The following is a 19,477-nucleotide window of genomic DNA, read 5'->3' on the forward strand; positions in this document are numbered from 1 at the left end:
CTTCAGAGGAAGCTTCCTCTGAGTTCAGTTTCACTTCATCCTCTGATGTTGCGGAGCTGTCCAGCACTTGTTGAGCTTCTGCTATGGCATCTAAGGCTTCAGGAATAGAGCCATCATTCTGAGGGTGCCTTTCTAGAGAAGATTCTATAGCGTTATCACTCACTGTTTTGTGCGCATTTCGGTCTGCCGGTTCGCTCTTCCAGCTCGACGGGTGCGTTCGGTTATTTCACCTGGGAGGTGGTCAACAGCCCCTGCTGGACAATAGCATGTACAGTTTCGTATAGCTGCTGGCTTCAGAAGCACTAACTACTGGGCCTTCCTTGTCAGCTGTAGTTGCCAGAACAAGTGTAAATCCCGCATCACACGGAACTGGTTTTCCAGTAGGTATGTCTTAGTTGGCGCTGGACTTGCTATCAATTTGCTAGTTTTCGCCTCACACGATACTTATCAGCGTGCTTGTCAATAGACTTTTGTTCCCATACGAGGGAAGTTGTAATGGCGGCCGCGTGAGAAGTAAACAATGTATCACTTCGCATTTTTAAAAGCCGATAACTATTCAACCGAGAGGAACAACGTATAAAACCTTATTATGTACAAAAGATTGGCGCTGCTTAAATACATACTTTACAACGTTTACTGTACACGTATGGAAGCATATTTTAGTTGTTTCAAATGTAAACACCGTGCACTTGGCATAGATGGTATAACTCAACGCGCCTTTCATGCTGTATACGTTATACATTGCTGGAGTAACACTCGGAAACCACAGACAAAAACGCTCCTTTGCACACTCACAGATTATCTTCACATGGCGAAACTTTGCTCTGATTGGTTGTTCCACAGAATCCAGTCGAGGAAAGCAAGTAGCAATTAGAACATGTCCTATTCCTCCAAACCAGTCAAGCAGTCAGCCAGGCGGCCATGATTGCTACCTAGAAAGTTAGTTCAGCGTCAACTAGGGCATTCCAACTAGAAATCCAGTTCCGTGTGATAGGGGCTTAAGACCTTTTTCATCTTCCACTGCAACTTCTTTGTGTTGCTCACCTGTGTCTGATTGGTGCGTTGAAGGATGTGGAAAACTTGGAGTTGCTACGTCCCACGTAGCGGTGCACTTCACCAGTACACTTACCTTATAAGCTCAGCAGAGCATGCTGGATAATCCCAGGGATCGGGCTGAATTACTGCGTTCCTTCCCCTTGGATCCACAGGTGAAGTCCAATGACAACCCACGAGTGATGCAGGTATCCACAAGTACGAAATACACTTTCGAAATAAAGAAAAACCGCAATATGTTCAATTTTACGTTTATTATAGATACGCACGTATATAATGTAATACGAAAATTACAATTCAAATACTTTTGAACGGTACAGCACGAGATGCGTAAGCCTATCTTTTCCGTAACGCGAAGCACCTCTGGCTACTTCAAATCTCTCCGCGCGACTACTAACCGTTTTCCTGGAAGGCTAAAACACCTCCTCAGTTACACAGTGTTACCAGACACAATAACCCTTTTAATACTAGGAAGTTCTATAAAAGCCAACAGTAATATATTAGAAAAGTACAGTAATCTGGCACAGTGAATTTAGGTATGTGGTGGCAACAATGCAATGAAAAGCACGTGATCTTCTCACCCCACAAGAATTTAAATACATCAACAATGGCTTTCAAAATATAAGAGAAACGAACGGCGTTTGCCAGAAACATGAAACAACAAATAGATATACGGAATTTAACTCAGAAATTATTAACTTCGGCTTCAATTCACTGATCAAAATGAAACTTATAACACTCCTTAGAACATTTAAAAGCAAATGAAACGATTAATGTTGAAACTATGTAAATTGCCTAAATTTGCCGCTTTTCATACTTGTAGATATGTGTATAATTTTGATTATAAAGGCGGCCATATTTATGAATATATATATATATGAATTATTAACTGTATAATACTACTAATAATAATAATATAAAATATAATAATATAAAACCACGAAGTAATGGCAAACTCGGGGTCATTACAGAGTGTCTTCAATAATCGGTTGCTCGGGGCGATCAGAAGAGGCCCCTGTTTCAGGTGCAAAATCGACGATGAAATCTCCTATAACGGCTGAGGGTTCGACGTGCTGACCCCACGTCATCCCATTACCGGTTGAAGAACTCCACACCTCTAGGTAGGATTGTGGAAGGAAGACTGGCAGTCTGGAGATACGCGAAGGCTCTTACGGGCTGTCGAGCCACGGATTATTATTATTATTATTTGGCATTTTTAGGTCCTATAGAACTTCATTTGAGGGGTGCTGTGTACATGAAACGCAAAGATCTCTAAATATCATACGTCTAGGACGTAGCAATAAAAATACGTATGGACCTGGAAATCCATTCCCTAGTTATAATTATTAGACCGAGGTTTTACATGCGCTAAAAATTGCAAACTATGCGTGCAAATATGCCGTAAATTTTAAAATTGCAAAATAGAAATGAACATGATCAGTACGGAAACAATTCTACAGCTATATCACAAATTACGAAGAAGTCAAAACTGTTAAACAAAACATGACACAATATGTGAAGGCGTAAACTTTAACTGACAAAATTATATCAAAACTACTTGCAATAGCTCATGTTTCAATATTCAACTAGCCCGGCTTGCCCTTGTGTGTTCTTTGTGAGTGTCCCTTCATCAATTTCATCCGAACCTAACCTATCGGATTCCAACCAAACTCAAGTTAAATTAGGTCCAGTAAACTGCAGAGATACAGTTATGTGTACCCAACTTCTCTATTACGTGTAAACACACAGAATGCAAAGAAATCTGAATGAAACTAGCGACTGACAATTTTCTACTTCTATTCTGGCTAGTTTGCGTAGATTTTCTACATATTGTCGTTATCGCGACGATGAGGATGAACAGGGAACGGATTTATATGTAGTAAAAATGTGCTAAATATGTAAATACATATTTAGTTAGTTTCAGCAAAATATGGAGTTAAATATGGACTTAAAATTCTAAACATTTACCTTTTTAATAATATAAGACACTACGCGAGCTACATAAAATACAGAAAATACAGAAGCCAGAACCGTAGCCTACGTGTGCCACAAAGTCGTTGCTTCGGGCGCGCAACTAGTTGCGAGGGTGGGGTTAGCAATGGGCTGCTCGATATATATAATCATTATTATATTCATGTACGGTGTTTTGGGTTTGTCCTTTATTTAGAGTGAACGTTTACTGCCTAAATGTACTTCTTGATTACCAGTTTATCGCTTTAATAAAGGCATTAATTCTTTTTTATATTATTCGTGGGAACTGCCGCAAGTTGCGTTGTTTCTAGTGACCTATTTCAATATTAGAAGACATTTATAATTTTATAATTCATCGTCTTTCTTGAGATGAAACTACTAATATAAATATTCAAGTTATAAGATAATAATATAAATGACGAAAACAAATGTTTCGAAGAGTTTATTTTTCTTGCAAAATAAACATGACGTGGAATAAATTAATCTCCTTAAGTATTAGAAACAACGGAAGTCACTTAGTGAAGTGCAATTCTCCAGTAGGAGAATTCTGCTGTATGTTCTTTGGAGAACACATTGCCCACCTTCGGTACGTCCAGAACTCAGGGGCGGCGCCAGGGGGCGCGAAGGGGTGCTTACGAACCCCCTAATTTCCTTCCGCACCCCCTATTTAAAATACATGCTGAAAACATGAACTCTTACAGTGTCATATGTCGTAATCACATTGAACGCCCGAATGTTAGGTATTGTAGTGAGACCGCTGTTATTGCATTCAACAGCCAAGCATTGAAAGACAAGCCGCATATCTTTTCCTGTACTGTCGGCAGTCTCTAGAAAGAGCTGAGGACGCTATTTTTTCTTTCGTCAGTATTGTTGTTAAGAATTGTTTCTTATTTTGTTTTTAAGTGGCGTGTTTATGTTTTTTCGATATTTGCCTACAGCTCAGTGTTCTTCTTCTTCTTTTTTGGCCTTGTTGTTAAACGGTTTTATTGTACATCTACTTGTTCCTCTTTTCTCAAAGTTGCACTGGAACAGAAATTTCAGGTGCTTTCAAGATATCATCAGCTTATGCTCGGGAAATTATTTAACGCGAGTTGTATCGTGACGGGTAGTTTGCCTGTTAGTACGTTCTGTATGTTCCACGTAACATGTTTAGTAAAGAACCATTTCATGCATTGACGAGTAGCTAGTTCGTTGATGGGGATAGTGCTGCAGAAGGGGATTTTAACAAAGATGAAGTTGCCGTGCACTTCGCGTTTTGTCATGACACAGCAGCATCTGTAGCGCAAACACAGGGGGCAGGGGGCATTATCCCCAAACCTTGGTCAGAAATCAATTTTATGGGGGGCAAGAGGGCAAACATTGAAGTAAAATAAAAGCAAGGCTAGCAGAATCTAAGAGTAGCAGGACAAAAGATACTCAAGATGGAATTAATTTTCATGTATTCATTTATTTTTTCTTCCAGACGGCCAAGGGCACCTGCAGGGGGTGGGGGCACAGAGAGGCAATTACCATCCTCGATTTAAAATTTTATGCAGATAAAGGTACCTTTCGTAAATTCGTAAAAGTTCGGAGCCGTAGGTAGGGGGAGGGGGGATGCGAACATTATAAATATAAAAGTTATAAAATAGAGAACGTGGCGCCGTATCAAATTAATATTGTTTTCAGTTTGCAATAATTTGGACCTAAAAATTTTCTTACGAGCGAAACGAGAAATATCATTCTTTTCTGTAATGCATTGTAAATTGCCAGAGAGAGAAGTAAGAACAACTATGTATTTCAGATTGTTACTGCATGGACAATTGTTTCGATTAAAGGAGCGCGCACATTTGAGAGATTTATAACATTTTTACTGTTATGAGCGAATGAATTGATTATGTAATACATTTAAATAATATGTTATGTATGTATGTATTAAAGAAACTTTGAATACGTACACAATTAAGTGTTAACATATTGCACATGTATTACGTCGCCTCATGTTGAATATGTGTAAAACATATGTTGTACGTACATGAAAGTTATACATGCCATATGTACAAAAATAATTATATTCGTCATGCATTTTCTGTTGTGTTTTTTGTTCTTCAAAAATACAGTTTGTGTACTTGTCTTCAGTTATTAGCTAATGTAAAATTGAACGTTGAAAAATATTTCAAATCGTTTGTCCACTTTATGCACAGCAAGGCTAATTGGTACTGGACCTACAGTTAAAATGGGATCCGAACCACTGTGCCTCCACCGGGTATCGAACCCGGAACTCCTTGATTGCAAGGCGACGACGCTACCACTACGCCATCGGGGAGGTCACCAATGCTTTAGCACAGACATCTCCTCTTTTTGCGAAATTTACGAGAATAATAACGTCTTTGATACTACTACTACTACTACTTCTAATAATAATAATAATAATGTTATTATTCGTATTATTATTATTGGCACGTTTATCCTGGTACTTCCCCCCGCCGAAAAAAATTGTGCCTCTGCTAAAACATGTATGCATATTTCATGCCTTCTTTATTTTTAACATCGCACCCCCTAAATTTTATTCCGCACCCCCATATGATTAATCTTGACGACGCTACTGCCAGAACTTGACATCTCTTCTCAATAGCAAGGACAGCCAAATGAGGCAGCTAGCATCAAGCATCCCGTTTCAAGCAAGGCTTTTCAGAGGTTTCAAAGACGAAACGGTTCTTTCACACTCTGCATTGTAAACTGGAATTGTTACAGAGAATACAACCTCGTTAAATGCCAATTTATACTTTCCTAGGATTTCGAAGAAATCCATTAAGTGGAGTACTTTCGTTCCATCTTCGTAACGCTGAATAATTTTGGGCAAAATCTGCGTTTTACCTTTCAGGGAAATGTTATCACAGGAATAACATCTTAAAAAGGTTACAGTTATCTCATAATTCAATAAATATTCTGACCCTGCAGGGGTCTCTACCACTTCAACAAGAATAAATTCCATGACTTCAACGTATGTTAGTGGTACATAATTACAGGCTCCTATGGAGGTCTTGGGAAGAAGTTCTTTGATTTTGATATGTACGAGAAAGAGCGAACCTGCATCTAGTGATTGAAGAGTGGCAAATCCTAAAAAGAGTTCTTTTACCTGCCCGCAATACAAATATCTGCCCTGTTCCTTTCTCGCAATGTTTTTTGTTTTCATCTGCCATCAGTGTGAATACTTTCGCCTCTTCAACTCCCTGGCTTATTTTGCTTAGAATAAGTGTGGACATTACGCAGGTTAATTTGTTTTGAATCGAATTTTGAGTATAAGTTGTATTTTAAGCTTCAAGTTCAATGCATTTCCGAATAATATCCCCTTATTTTGAAATTAATTTCAAGAGTATTGAAGACATTCCCTTTGTTAAGGTTTGCATCAGACTCATCATCTCGAAATTCAAGTCCCTGAATAGTAAGAAACCACGATGCATGCACAACAACTGACATATAGTGCTGGATTTCTTGGATCACCTTTGGTCCCGGGTTCGTTACCCGGTGGAGGCACTTTAAACTGTGGGTCCAGTCCCGACTAGCCTTACTGTGCATAAAGTGGACTTAAAACACCAAATCAACCAACCAACCAATCAACCAAATCTTGAATCACCTTTTAATGTTTTTTACTAGCGTTGTCACTAACGACCAACGATTAGAATAATTTGCCCGTACTACAGATGATGTTTTGTGGTCCTCAGAATGTTCGTGATGTTTTAAAACCATCCACATTCAAAGCTTTTTTTTCCAGTTCTTAAAACTGGTTAAAACTTATTTTAGTCGCGACGATTACAGGACATAAATGAATGATAAATAGCCTATGCCCAGGTCAGCGCTCGAATCTTGAACAAAAGTCACACACACATACGTATACGTATATGCTAAAATTAATATTTTTAGTCAAGTTGGTATTATAAGCAGGAAAAGTGATATCATACAGAATCGTCATACTCTTATAAATGAACTCTCTTATTATTCGATATTTAATTAACTTCAGTTGGGGGCGGACGTAGTGGTGAAGTGTCTGACTGGGGGGACGCCCGCCCCCTGCCCCCCTCTGGCGTCGTCACTGTTGTAACAACCAGGAGCCGATGCTTGAGCCCTCATTCTCTATTGTTGACAACAATTGTAAATAAACGGAACTTTTGGAGTCTACATGCGCAAAGATAATACAAAATATAACTGATTTCAGCTTCATACATAAATGTGTATTCGCATGTAAACACAGCAATAGTGCTACCAAAGACACACGGAAAATTACAAGGTTAAAAATTCCACCGCTTCCTTTCACAACCCCACAAAAATCGGAGCGGAGGCGAATCGGTGCAAGAAAACTTTTCGCCTCCAGAAGTTTCGAGATTCCTCGAGTGTAGAAACATCACTTGTACTCAAGTTTCTTTCTGAATGGCGTTCTCGTCACGTCTACCGATCGGCCCCTCTCCCGCCAATCAGTATCTCAAGTTCAGTACTTTCGTCAATGCCATTGTCAAATAGGCTATATTGTGATAGCTCAAGAGTTGGTTAGTCCTCGCACAAGATACAGGAAGTGAGACTTGTAGTCATTTATCACACGCATTGCATTTCGTCCAGACAACTCGGTAACTTCTTATCAAATGTAAAAATTCACGAGCTCTTGATAGGAAACTAGGTCATATCTTATTGGTTTTTATCGCAATCTGTGGAGCAGCGTCTCCCAACCGTTCTTCATTGCCGGATTAACGACCTTTTGTCTCAGGGTGCATATAATTTTTCTAACTTTCACCCTTCGATTAATTGAAAGTTTAATATTAGTTTTAAATGTTTCTAAGGTTGGCGTCATCTGCTCTGTAGGCTAATTCACTATTTAGGGCCACTTTTTCAATGTCCTGTTAATCTTTCTGTTAACAAACTGCCAGTTGGAGATAACAGCCAGTCTTAACCAGCACCGGGTTTTTCAATGTGAAAGTAACTGCCAGTAAACTAAACCATGGTTCGTTCTCCGAAACAGTGTGTTGGCAATTCTGAAGCACGGAAATTACAGGAAATCGATTTGCGCGCCATCTGTTAGTATAGTTCCAAACCGCGTCGACTGGCACACAGCCTGGCGTTTAAATATAGAACTACAAGCGCGCCGCGCTCTAAAACACGTTATTGCATTGGGAAACGATAGGAACAATGGCTGCGTATCCATATTGTATGCTTACGAAATAAATTAACGAAAGACAGCACTACAAATTTGGTTTTCTTCTAATAAAGGTCAATCCCACGTGGGGAAAATTATGTTATGAGGCGCAACTGCAGACACTTTCTTGTAGAAGAAGCGTGAAGATCTCGAAAGTCGAGACATTAATAATATCTGCTTGTTGATATAAACACTATTATTATTAATAATATGTAAATATTGTACATTTGACTGCATGCTTTGTACCTCTCTATGCATGTTGTTGAGGAAAAAACATCATGTTAATAGTAAGCATGCTTTCTAAACTTCTAAAAATATGAAGGTACGAGTAAAAATAATTTTAAAATTTACTGTAATATTTCTCCGAGAAGATCATTCAACAATAAAGCGTGAATTGAAGGCAACATACGTAATAAATAATTGACAAGAAGAAAAAATATCCGTGACCAGGACTTGAACTCGTATTACAAAAGACAACACGGTCCAAGAGGTGGTGCCGCTAACCACTGCACCAAATTACTGTTTGGAGTTTGTACCGCCTGGTAGACCGGATATCATGGACACAAATTCTCTAACACAACCTTGCCAAGCGAATTCTAGCAACTACGCTGCTTAATTTCCATATTTGCATGGACGTTGGTAAGCTCTGCCAAACAAAATAAGTCTTTTTCTGTACGAATTTAAAAGTCTTATGAATCATATCTTGTTTAATCTGACAGTGAAGTTGCGAGTGTGGAACTTTGATAGCTGCACGAGGCATCCATGTTGCTTCGTAACTTCCAGTTAGGCTAGTAACTGCAGGAAGAAGTACCAGTAAAGATAATCTCCACCAGAGTTACAGTTACGAGCTAACTGTACATTGAAAAACAAAAATTTTTACTAACTTCCAGTTACGTGCTAGCATGAACCTTAACTGAACATTGAAAAACCGGCCCTTATAGTTATGTTTGCAAACATCGTGCAGGAGCGTCCACAGAAGAGGCGAGAAAGAGATTTTCCCGTCCAACGTACTGCTTCGGTTTGATGTTATTGTGTTCCTGCAACGATCTATCTATAACCTTACTTGTAATTATCAATTCTTTATATCAACGCAAATTTCTGTGATGAAACCTAAACTTCATGCGTGAAATGAAATATATAATTTTAGACTGACATTAATTTTTCAAGGGCAACTAATCACCCCATTGCTCCCTTCAGACGCCCATCACATGATAAATTGTTAGGGCTGAGCCGATGCCGATGTATCGGTATTGGCCGATACCAGTGGTATCGGAATCGGAAAGTATCGGTTGGAATTTGTTTACCGATACTAGCCGATATTTTTTCGGCATTTTGGTCTTTCACGGGGCCCGCAAAAATGCCGCGGGACACTTTCGCCGAGTCCTGGATATTATGCAAAATTCGAAGTTTATTTTTATTTTGTAAAATTTTTGTGAAAAAACTGTGTAATAACATAATATGTAATTTAATAATCTGATGTAATTCTTGAACATTTTATAACAAAAGTGTTGGTAAATTGATGGAATACTTACAAACAAATATTAACCAATATTTTGAACAATTTTCAATTATTTCAATTTTCAAGTATCTGTATCGGTCGAAATCGGTGCGAGTATCGGCATCGGTATTGGTTCAAAGTGATATCGGCTCACCTCTATAAATTATACTTTAATGTTTACTCTTGCGTTATTTTACGAGTGATAGTTAGTTTTAGATGTCTCCCATACGACGCGATGGCTTAATTTTAGTCGTCAAAGGGTGTGGGAGTGATCACTCTTGTGTATATAAACTGGAGCTCTACAAGCAGGCACTGCGACGACTGTCCAATGAGGGTCGCCATCAACCCGTGCCAGAGCGTCACGACATGATACGAAGGATCAGACAATAGAAAGCCAATGGCAATGTGCAGAGACAGAAGTCTACAGGTCGGAGGAGACATATTCTCTGGCGTGCTGATGCTTCTCAGTGCAGTCCGCGCTGCATCTCCTGAATGGAAACTGTTCGGATGAACGCCTCCACTGCCACGTTTCGTGTCTGAACCGGCCAACGTTCCATGGCAGACTAATTGCCAGACTTGCATCTGCCTAAGCATGGGAACTTCTGTGCACGCGCAATTGCGTTCTGACAGGGTTGCCAACTGATATTGGTATATACAATATGCGCCACCCTGTATACAGGGTGTATCATAAGTGATGGTCATAAATGAAACCAGAGATACATCGCGTCAAACCCAGACGAAAGTTCCTGTTCCACTTTTCCGAGAGATGCTCAGTGTCGGAGCTAGACACCACCGAAAGTGTGGGAAAGTACAGTTCACACCTCTGTACGACGAGTACTATGGCAGTTAGAAAGGCGGTTCCAAAGAAATCATAAAGGAATCTTATGCGCTCTACCAGAAACGCACCATGGGAGATCTGTGGGACCTATGTGGAAGGGACTCCCCATAGGAAATTGATTTCCCCGTAGAAAGAATACGTGAAAGGGGTATCTGAGGAAGCAGGTGGACGTCACTTACATGATATCCAGATACCATTCACAATTACGAAAACACGATAGACGAAACCGGGATTATTTTAGCATGGTTGCGTTGCCGGAGGTGCAATGGGCATAGCAGCACTGACAGTAAATGCAAGCAAAATGCTCGTTGGCTGACGAATGTCATGGGAAAACAGTATTTAGCTGTGGTTGGTAGTTTGTAGAAGATGGAAAGAGTATGATGTGTGAAGGGAGTCGACGAGGGCCTATGAGAAACCTTCATCCCACCTTTATGACGGAAGAAACACCCGTACAAAAAAGAGAATACTTAAGATGAAAGAAACAATACCAATACCTACAGTGGTAAAATGAATTGTGATTTCCGATGGTCACGGGAGTTGAAACCTCAACCTACTGAATGTAAGCCGAACACTTTACCACTTGGACACTGTGGCACAGTAGTGTTGTGGTGTGAATGCAGGATGTAGGCACGATACCTACGTACATACGTACGTATTGTTAATCAAAACTAGGGATAGTACCGAGTCCGAGACCAGAATCGGTATTGTCACGGTCTCGTCTCGAATTCGAGACCGAGACGAGAACGAGACCACCTCTCTGCAGACGAAAAGAGATCGAGACCACCACCCTCGAGACGTGTTCGAGACAAGGTAGAGACCGAGACGGCAACCTAGTACACGAGACGAGACCGAAAACGAGATCACCCTTTTGAACTCGAGACGAGACCGAGACCAAGGAAAGACTCGTCTCGTCTCGATACCATCCCTAATCGAAACATACATGACGTTATTTGGAAATCACTGTACTTCATACTGTAGGTGCCTTTGAATCACGTAAAAGGAACGACGTGTTATCTGCGTAGTATTACGTAATTTGCGTAGTTCCTATCCTTACCGTCAGGGGGCAGCGTGACTTGCGTCAAGGCTAGAAGGCACGCTGAGACGTCTTTCAGTAAGTGTGTCTGTTTGAGACGGAATACGTACGTACAACAGTGTCTGTCAGTGAAGTGCATGTACTTCGCGGTTCAAATGGAACGTGTGTACACTAACGAGGAATATGCGGACATGCATTTCTTCTACGGGAAAGCAGACGGCAATACAGTGGAGGCTGCACGCCTGTACCAGGAAGCTTTTCCTCGCCGACAGTACCCTGATCGTCGCGTGTTCATAAGATTACACTAACGCCTCCGAGAACACGGGAGTTTTGAATATGGAGAAAGAAGCGGTAAGCCAACACGTATCACAGTGGAAGAAGAGGAAAGCATTTTACAACGCGTTGAAGAAGCACCAGGGACGTCAACTAGGAGGATCGCAGCACAGGACCGAGGTGCTTCTCAGAGCAGTGTGTGGCGCATTTTACAGTTGCTCTACCCATACCATCTCCAACGCGTACAAGGTCTCCAAGCAACGGATTGCGACGCCAGGGTTAGGTTTTGTGAGTGGATGCTGCAAAAACTTGCATTACACACACGCTTTTTAGGTGACATTTTGTTCACAGACGAAGCTGGATTCACTCGTGACGGAATTGTGAACTTTCATAATACTCACGTGTGGTGTGACGAAAATCCCCATGAAATGTTTGAGTCACGCCTCCTGGAACATGTTGCCCTTCACCAGCGGTTGTGTATGTGGTTCATGCACAATAGGGCACCAGCACATTTTGCTTTACCTGTGCGGCGGCACCTTACGCGACGTTATGGTCGGCACTGGATAGGTCGTGCGGGGCCTGTATTGTGACCACCACATTCGCCTGATTTAAATCCATTGGATGTTTGTATTTGGGGTCACATGAAGAGCATGGTGTACGTACAGCTCTCCTGTCGATAATGTTGCCGAGTTAGAGGAACGTGTGATTCATGCGTGTGCACAAATACGAAATACACCGGGAATATTAGAAAGAGTGCGGAATTCACTACACCGACGGTTGCGCTGTTGTGTGGAAATGAACGGAAGTCCTTTTGAGCACTTGCTGTAACTTCTTGTACAGTGTTCTACCTGTGAAGTAAAGTGTATCATACGTGTTCAGGGTATTTTTTAATACCTTCCTTGCAACTGTTTCCCATGTGAGGTCACATTCAACCACAATGTTTTCCCATGACATTCGTCAGCCAACGAGCATTTTGGTTGCATTTACTGTCGGTGTTGCTATGCCCATTGCCCCTCCGGCAACGCAACCATGCTAAAATTATCCCGGTTTCGCCTACCGTGTTTTCGTAATTGTGAATGGTATCTGGATATCATGTAAGTGACGTCCACCTACTTCCTCAGATACCCCTTTCACGTATTCTTTCTACGGGGAAATCAATTTCCTATGGGGAGTCCCTTCCACATAGGTCCCACAGATCTCCCATGGTGCGTTTCTGGTAGAGCGCATAGGATTCCTTTACGATTTCTTTTGAACCGTCTTCCCAACTCCCATAGTACTTGTCCTACAGAGGTGTGAACTGTACTTTCCCATACTTTCGGTGGTGTCTAGCTCCCACACTGAGCATCTCTCGGAAAAGTGGAACAGGAACTTTCGTCTGGGTTTGACGCGGTGTATCTCTCTGGTTTCATTTATGACCATCACTTATAATACACCCTGTGTATATACGTAGGTTACAGTTTCGTATATCGGAGACACATTAAAATCGGATATTTCGTGTTTCGCATGGTTCGTACTTATCAATTGTGTATTGCGGAACTTAGTTCAAGGTTCCATTATGCTTTTTACACGAAAACAAACACTTTTTCTACTAAAATAACCATATATATATATATATTTTCTTCTGTCCACCCAGCCTGTGTTCTTTAGATACAATGAAGGATTTTATTTATCATACACCATCACTCAATGTTATTTAGAATTTCAACCGGGCAAAGGCATTGTGGAGACTTGATGTGCGTTGCATTCAGAATTGTATATATTTTTGCAATAGTATGGTGTCATTAGTAATCTATTACATATATTTAGATCAACCAATTTGTGCAATAAACACGATAATTCTGCTGAATCATGGTATAAATGAGATTTCGGTTACTTAAATTATTTTTTCTGGGGGGAGCAGGGGTGTATTCTGAAAATTTGACCTGGTTCATCGCAACAATTTTTATTTATTGTATATATGAATTATATGTAATATAAATCAAACCCAATGTAGGCATGAAAGTAAAATAAAAACAGAAGTTCTACAACTTCAAATTTTCCTTCAAATTTTTAATGTATGTAGGCTATATGAAAAGTTGGTTTACCACCCGTAAACCAGGTAACATGGGAGAATAGACCACTGCACTGGAGGGTAGTTATGACTTCTTGATTTTTGAAAAATTACACAGTTCATATTTTCCCATACTGTAGTGATTTTCTGAAAAGAAAAGCTGTTCCAACGGGACAGGTTTACAGCCCCCTCCACCACTGGAATTGCAAGGACAAATATTTATGACTATTTTTTCCCAGACTGGCTGCTTATTTGAAAAACAAGGCACTTAAAAGGAGCCTGTACCTTGACAGTCCTATTGCTTTTATCTTGTTTTTTTTTTTAATTTTGATTTATTACACACGGGAGTGCCCCTTTGCCATTCAAGTTCCCTCCTATGTCAGGAATATACTAAGAAAAATTCTAAATACATATTATTTTACAATCTATATTATCGATGTTTAGTGAAGTATTCAGGACAGGGCTGGTGGGAATTACCTCTTCCCCGTTTTTCAAATTGTGCTTTTAAAAAATCAGCATTTAACCCTTCAAGCCGGTTCGACGTGCGCGTGTACGGACCCTCATAGTTCTTCTAGAAGCGGTTCGACGTACACGTATACGTCCCGTGTAGTAGTGACGAAATGGAGCATATTCTGCCATCTGTTGTTTTCCCACATGAACGAAAATACATGTAACTCAAGAGTAGACTGCAATGTGCTGCCATCTGTTGGTTTTCCTTCCAATTCCATGAAATTATGTGCGATTGCATCACTTTATTACGTAAAAAAACAAGCTGAGAAATGGCGTCGCATGGGCAGGTAAAGGGCATCGAAGCGGACAACACACAACGTTGGACATCTAAACTAACAAGAACACAAGACAGAAGGAGTACTTTGTAAGCGCAACATATAAGTTCTTACTTTTATTATTATTTTTGTTATTATAGTATAAATGTCACTATTTACATATATTTGTGTAGTGTGAAGTTTCGTTTAAAAGTATTGAAAATTTCATTGTAATTGAGCAAATGGTTTTTAAGATATGTTCAATTTTGTGATATTATGCGAAAATTGCTGTTTTGGTGATTTAAAATTACCGCCTCTCGCAACGGCTGATGGGTATTTAACTCCCGGCTTGAAGGGTTAAATGCCACAAGATGATGCTAAAAATGAAATCATAACATAACTAGCCCTCGGATTTTTAGGTTCTAAAAAGTGTGCTTTTAGGTTCCTAAAATAGGCTCTAAAAATCCTAAAATAGGTTCGAAAAAACCTAAAATAGGTTCCAAAAATCCTAAAATAGGTCCTAAGAATCTTAGGTTAGGCTCGAGAAATCCTGAAGTAGGTTAAAAAAAACTTAAAATAGTTCAAAGTTCCTGAAAAATGCTGATTAGGTATAGTCACCGGAAATGAAAATGGGACACCTATATCCTGAAATGCGCACTATCGTGCATAACGTTGTGTGTGTTGCCTAACCCTACGGCGCTGTAAGAACTTACCATTGGAAGTTTGCTATTAAAATCCTCTCTTCGCCGCATAGTTAGGCAACAATCGTTTTTCATGTTATCCACAGTCAAACTCCGTCAGAAATTTTGTCTGTGAGGATCATCTTAAATGACGAAAACAATATTTCAACAAAAACATAGTCAGTGGTGCAAACTTCAATGCTGAAATATTAGTTTGCAAGGCGTGAATGCCACGAAGTACCGAAGTGACGAGAAAGTGAGCAAGACCACACAGATCAGAAGTTTCCATTTTGGACTATACAGGTAACAGTGGCACCAGACATTTTGCTTTGTTAGAGCTTTGAAAAATCACCATGGGCTTGGAGGAAGGGAAATCAACAGAGAGCAGGGACGTAGCTAGGTTGATCAGTTTGGGGGGCCCAAACGTAAGATTTTTTCTATCAAACTATTATAAATTAACAAACTATTTATACACCATATAGGCATATACTGTATACATACATTATATATGTATGTGTATATATATAGTTCTTGGAAAGGAAAGGAACTAGGACCTCCTTAGTGGCGTATGGTAGCATCGTCGCCTTGAAATCAAGGGGTTCCGGGTTCGATACCCGGTGGATGATCATAGTGGTTTCGATCCCACTTTACACTGTAGAACCAGTCCCGATTAGCCTTACTGTGTATAAAGTGGACTTAAAACACCAACTCAATCAATCAATAAATTGGGAAGGAACATCATTTTCTTCTGTAGCCCCCAACAGTCTACGGATATACTCTCACGAAATCCACAGCCATTATTCGGTAAACTAAATGCAGAATGAACTCATTAGCTTAATGGCTGATACACCAAGAACAATGTTATTAGTCTTTAGATTTTAAAATTTGCTCGAAGAAATTTGAGAAGTAGATAAAACCCTGGAACCAGGTTTACAAGTATTGGCAAAAGTGCAAATATGAAATGTGTGCGCAATGAGTTCAAGCTAGGCATCTCATGTATACAGTTCATACCGGAATCAAATCCGGTATCTCTTAGTTCAAGGCGACCACGTTAATCACTATTCTATAGGGCGGGCCCGAGTCTTCTATGGCATCTAATTGTTCAGTTGGGAAATGATGACGATAACAAATTATATGCACACGTCAAATTTCTTAAAATTAATCTTATTTGTGTGTGGAAAACTGAATATATGATGACACTGGATAAAACGAAGTTCCCACACGCTCAAATGATTACGCTCTCGTCTTTGGTTCGGCAGGTTCAACAACCTGCCCGGGTTCGATTCCCGATGGAGGCACACAGTTGTTCGGATCTCACTTTAAACTGTAGGTCCAATCCCGATTAGCCTTACTGTGCAATCACCAGTTCAATTAATCAATCAATCGAAAGATTTAAGGTTCGATCGCTGGTGGTCAGGCCCGTAGCCAGAATTTGATTTCGGAAGGGGCTTATCCCTTATCGGCAGCCGCCATCTATAGACGAAAAGTTTGGGGGGAGGAGTAAATGCTCTAAAGATTAATTTCTTAGTATATTGCAACTTACCATATACAAGATGTTTAATCCTGTTAATGAAGTAAATTTAATTACTACTACACATTATTAAAATCAGATATTTGTAGGATTTTGGGAAAGGACTGCAGCCCCCGAGCCCCTTCCCTGGGTGTGTGCCTGCTTGTATTAGTTCCAAAATTTCTGTGCTGTTCCAACATCGTGAGGACAATTTAGGAAGTATTTGAAAGCTATATGGAAGCAAATTCTGCTCGAAACTATGGGACTCGATGTGATGACCACGCGCAACCGAATGAAAGAACTCTTCGCAGGCCTTGTCCCCCAATATTAATTTTACTGACTAATTGTAAGTTTTTCTCGGCCTCCTCGATGACGCAGTGGTAGCGTCGCCGCCTTGTAATCAAGGGGTCCCGGGTTCAATGCCCGGTGGCGGCACATAGTGGTTCGGATCCCCGATTAGCCTTATTGTGCATACAGTGGACTTAAAACACGAACTCGATAATTGGAAGGTTTTAGAAGAACTAAACATGGCTTTTTATGCATCGTACAACTTTGCTTCTTTTCACCCTACTTTTACAGTTTTTCTTCCTAAGAATTCCACTGATTATAACATGCTACGAAACCAGAGGTCCAAGGTTCGGACATTGGACAGATATGGTTGTATCATGTCTGTCCCATCGCCATTCCTTCGGGTCATCATTCATCCTCATCGTCGCATTTAACCCAAGAGGTAGAAAAGCGGCGTAATATAGAAATATATAAATGATTGATTTTGTTTATTTTACTTCGCTTTTCTAACACTTTTTGGCTAATCGTGAAGATGAAGATGACAATGAGTGATGTGAAATTGATGCGAGGACCATCATAAAGAACACACACGAACAGTCCGGGATTCGAACCCAGGACCCTTGGCATCGTAGTGCACATTGTTAACCACAACACAACAAATAGAAACAGAAAATGCTTGATAAGTTATTTGCTTCTCAATAACTCATGATTATATTATAAGTATTATTCGCTGCATGACTAGGGATTAATTATATTTGTATATCTAGCCAACCTAGCCACCTAAGCAGCAGAAGCTTCCGCATTTGCAGGTGGAGGCTAAATGAAGAAAAATCACAGAAAGTCAGAAAGATATACAAATTTTGTAACATAATACTTATAGAGCATGCAGACGGCTGTAAAAACAATTGATACATACCTAGTTTCCTTCCTTAATTGAAATGTGGTTTATTCTTCATTATACATGAGATCAATCACACTGGGAGTCGAACCCAGGATCTTATGTGGTAGTCGGACTCTCTTTTAGAATGCCAATATGTTGGATATTTGGTCGATCAGTCGATCCTGATCCATTGTTTCCAGAGGAAGACAATCTGGCAGCTTCTCATTCAACATTTTACTCGAGATGTAGTTGAGTGCATGTGAGAAGAACCGCTATGTCATTCATTCCCGCGCCGAAAAAGGGACAAGCAATAGAATTCTGTTCTTGGAATTTGAAACGCATGGGGATATCTTTTCTGATACATAAAATAATTAAGCCAGAAAGTTCTAGCCACCCGTAGATAGATCTTCCTGTTTGTGTCGTCCTTTCGGCGCCCATGGTGCCAGTGCAGGGCCAGATGAAGAAAAAGTGCAGGTTTTGGGGGGATCCTGGATCTGGTGTGCAGCAGGGAGGAAAAGTGCATTTTCAATAGGTCTCAGACTTCCCTGACCGGGGCGGACCACGAAACCATTAACTGCACCCCACCCAATACATCTGTTTGTGTTCAACAAGCAAGAAACAGGGAAATAAGAAAGAAATGCCTTGCTTGGGTTCGTGCTACTGAAAATTGAAGAAGTGTTTCAAGCTGCAAGCAAAATTTACTGAATAATTATTTTGCAATATTTGTCATCAAAGTAAATTTCCAGCAAATACAGAACAGTTTTCCGGGGCCACGTAGACGTTTGCTGGGGCCAGTGCCCCTGCATGCCCCTCCTAACGACGTCCCTGACAGAGAGTCTATGTTTGAAACACGTTCGTCATTGAAAAAGCAAATGCCTCTGTGTGACATAAAAATCCTGTAAAGCCTTCAAAAATATATAAAAACCTAAAAAAAGGCTTGATTTAGGCGCATAAACCTAAAATAGGTTCTAACAAGGAAAATAGGTTTTTTTAGGTACTATAAAACTTCATCAGTTGTTGCATTTTTTAACGAAACGCGTACATAACTTATTATTTCTTACATACCTGTAAAGGAAGAAAAATAGGTTAAAAACCTAAAATCCAAGGTCTACTCATAACTCACCATTTATGATCATATCTTCTCCTGGAATTTATTGACTGTTGGTATTTCTCTTACATATGAGAGGCATTTTTGAAAAGTCATTGCCAATTACAAGGCCAAGGATCGACTTGAACACAATTTTTTCATGAAAAACTCAATATGCTGACCAAGGCAGAAATTAATTTTATTATAAAAGATAAATTAAATATAACGTTTCAACCTTCTAGCAAGGTCTTCTTCAGACTCTGCACCAAGTACAAATGTAACAAGGTACAAAACAGGATGATATATATACACAAACATTACTCCCCTCCAGACTATTAGAAAGTTGTTCTGGAACATTCTAGCAGGTGGCTTTCCCTTGTCAACTGTACTT

At 40.1% G+C, this 19,477-nt stretch overlaps 1 protein-coding gene across 9 annotated transcripts in view; it reads left to right on the forward strand.

The window, feature by feature from the left end:
• The window catches only part of LOC145990914 (uncharacterized), a 146,354-nt gene that overhangs the window by 66,062 nt on the left and 60,815 nt on the right, over positions 1 to 19,477 (forward strand). Inside the window, exon 1 of one of the 9 annotated variants that reach the window (XM_083126434.1) lies at positions 11,658 to 12,921. The exons of the other annotated variants lie outside the window; for them this stretch is intronic. Within the exon in view, the coding sequence (XP_082982560.1) occupies positions 12,857 to 12,921 (65 nt within the window). The 5' untranslated portion in view covers positions 11,658 to 12,856. Of the gene's footprint in view, positions 1 to 11,657; positions 12,922 to 19,477 lie in introns of those variants that run through there. 9 annotated transcript variants of the gene reach the window in all.

This window comes from Lepisma saccharinum, chromosome 8 (genome assembly GCF_977018435.1).
Source record: "Lepisma saccharinum chromosome 8, izLepSacc3.1, whole genome shotgun sequence".
Taxonomy (NCBI): Eukaryota; Metazoa; Arthropoda; class Insecta; order Zygentoma; family Lepismatidae; genus Lepisma; species Lepisma saccharinum.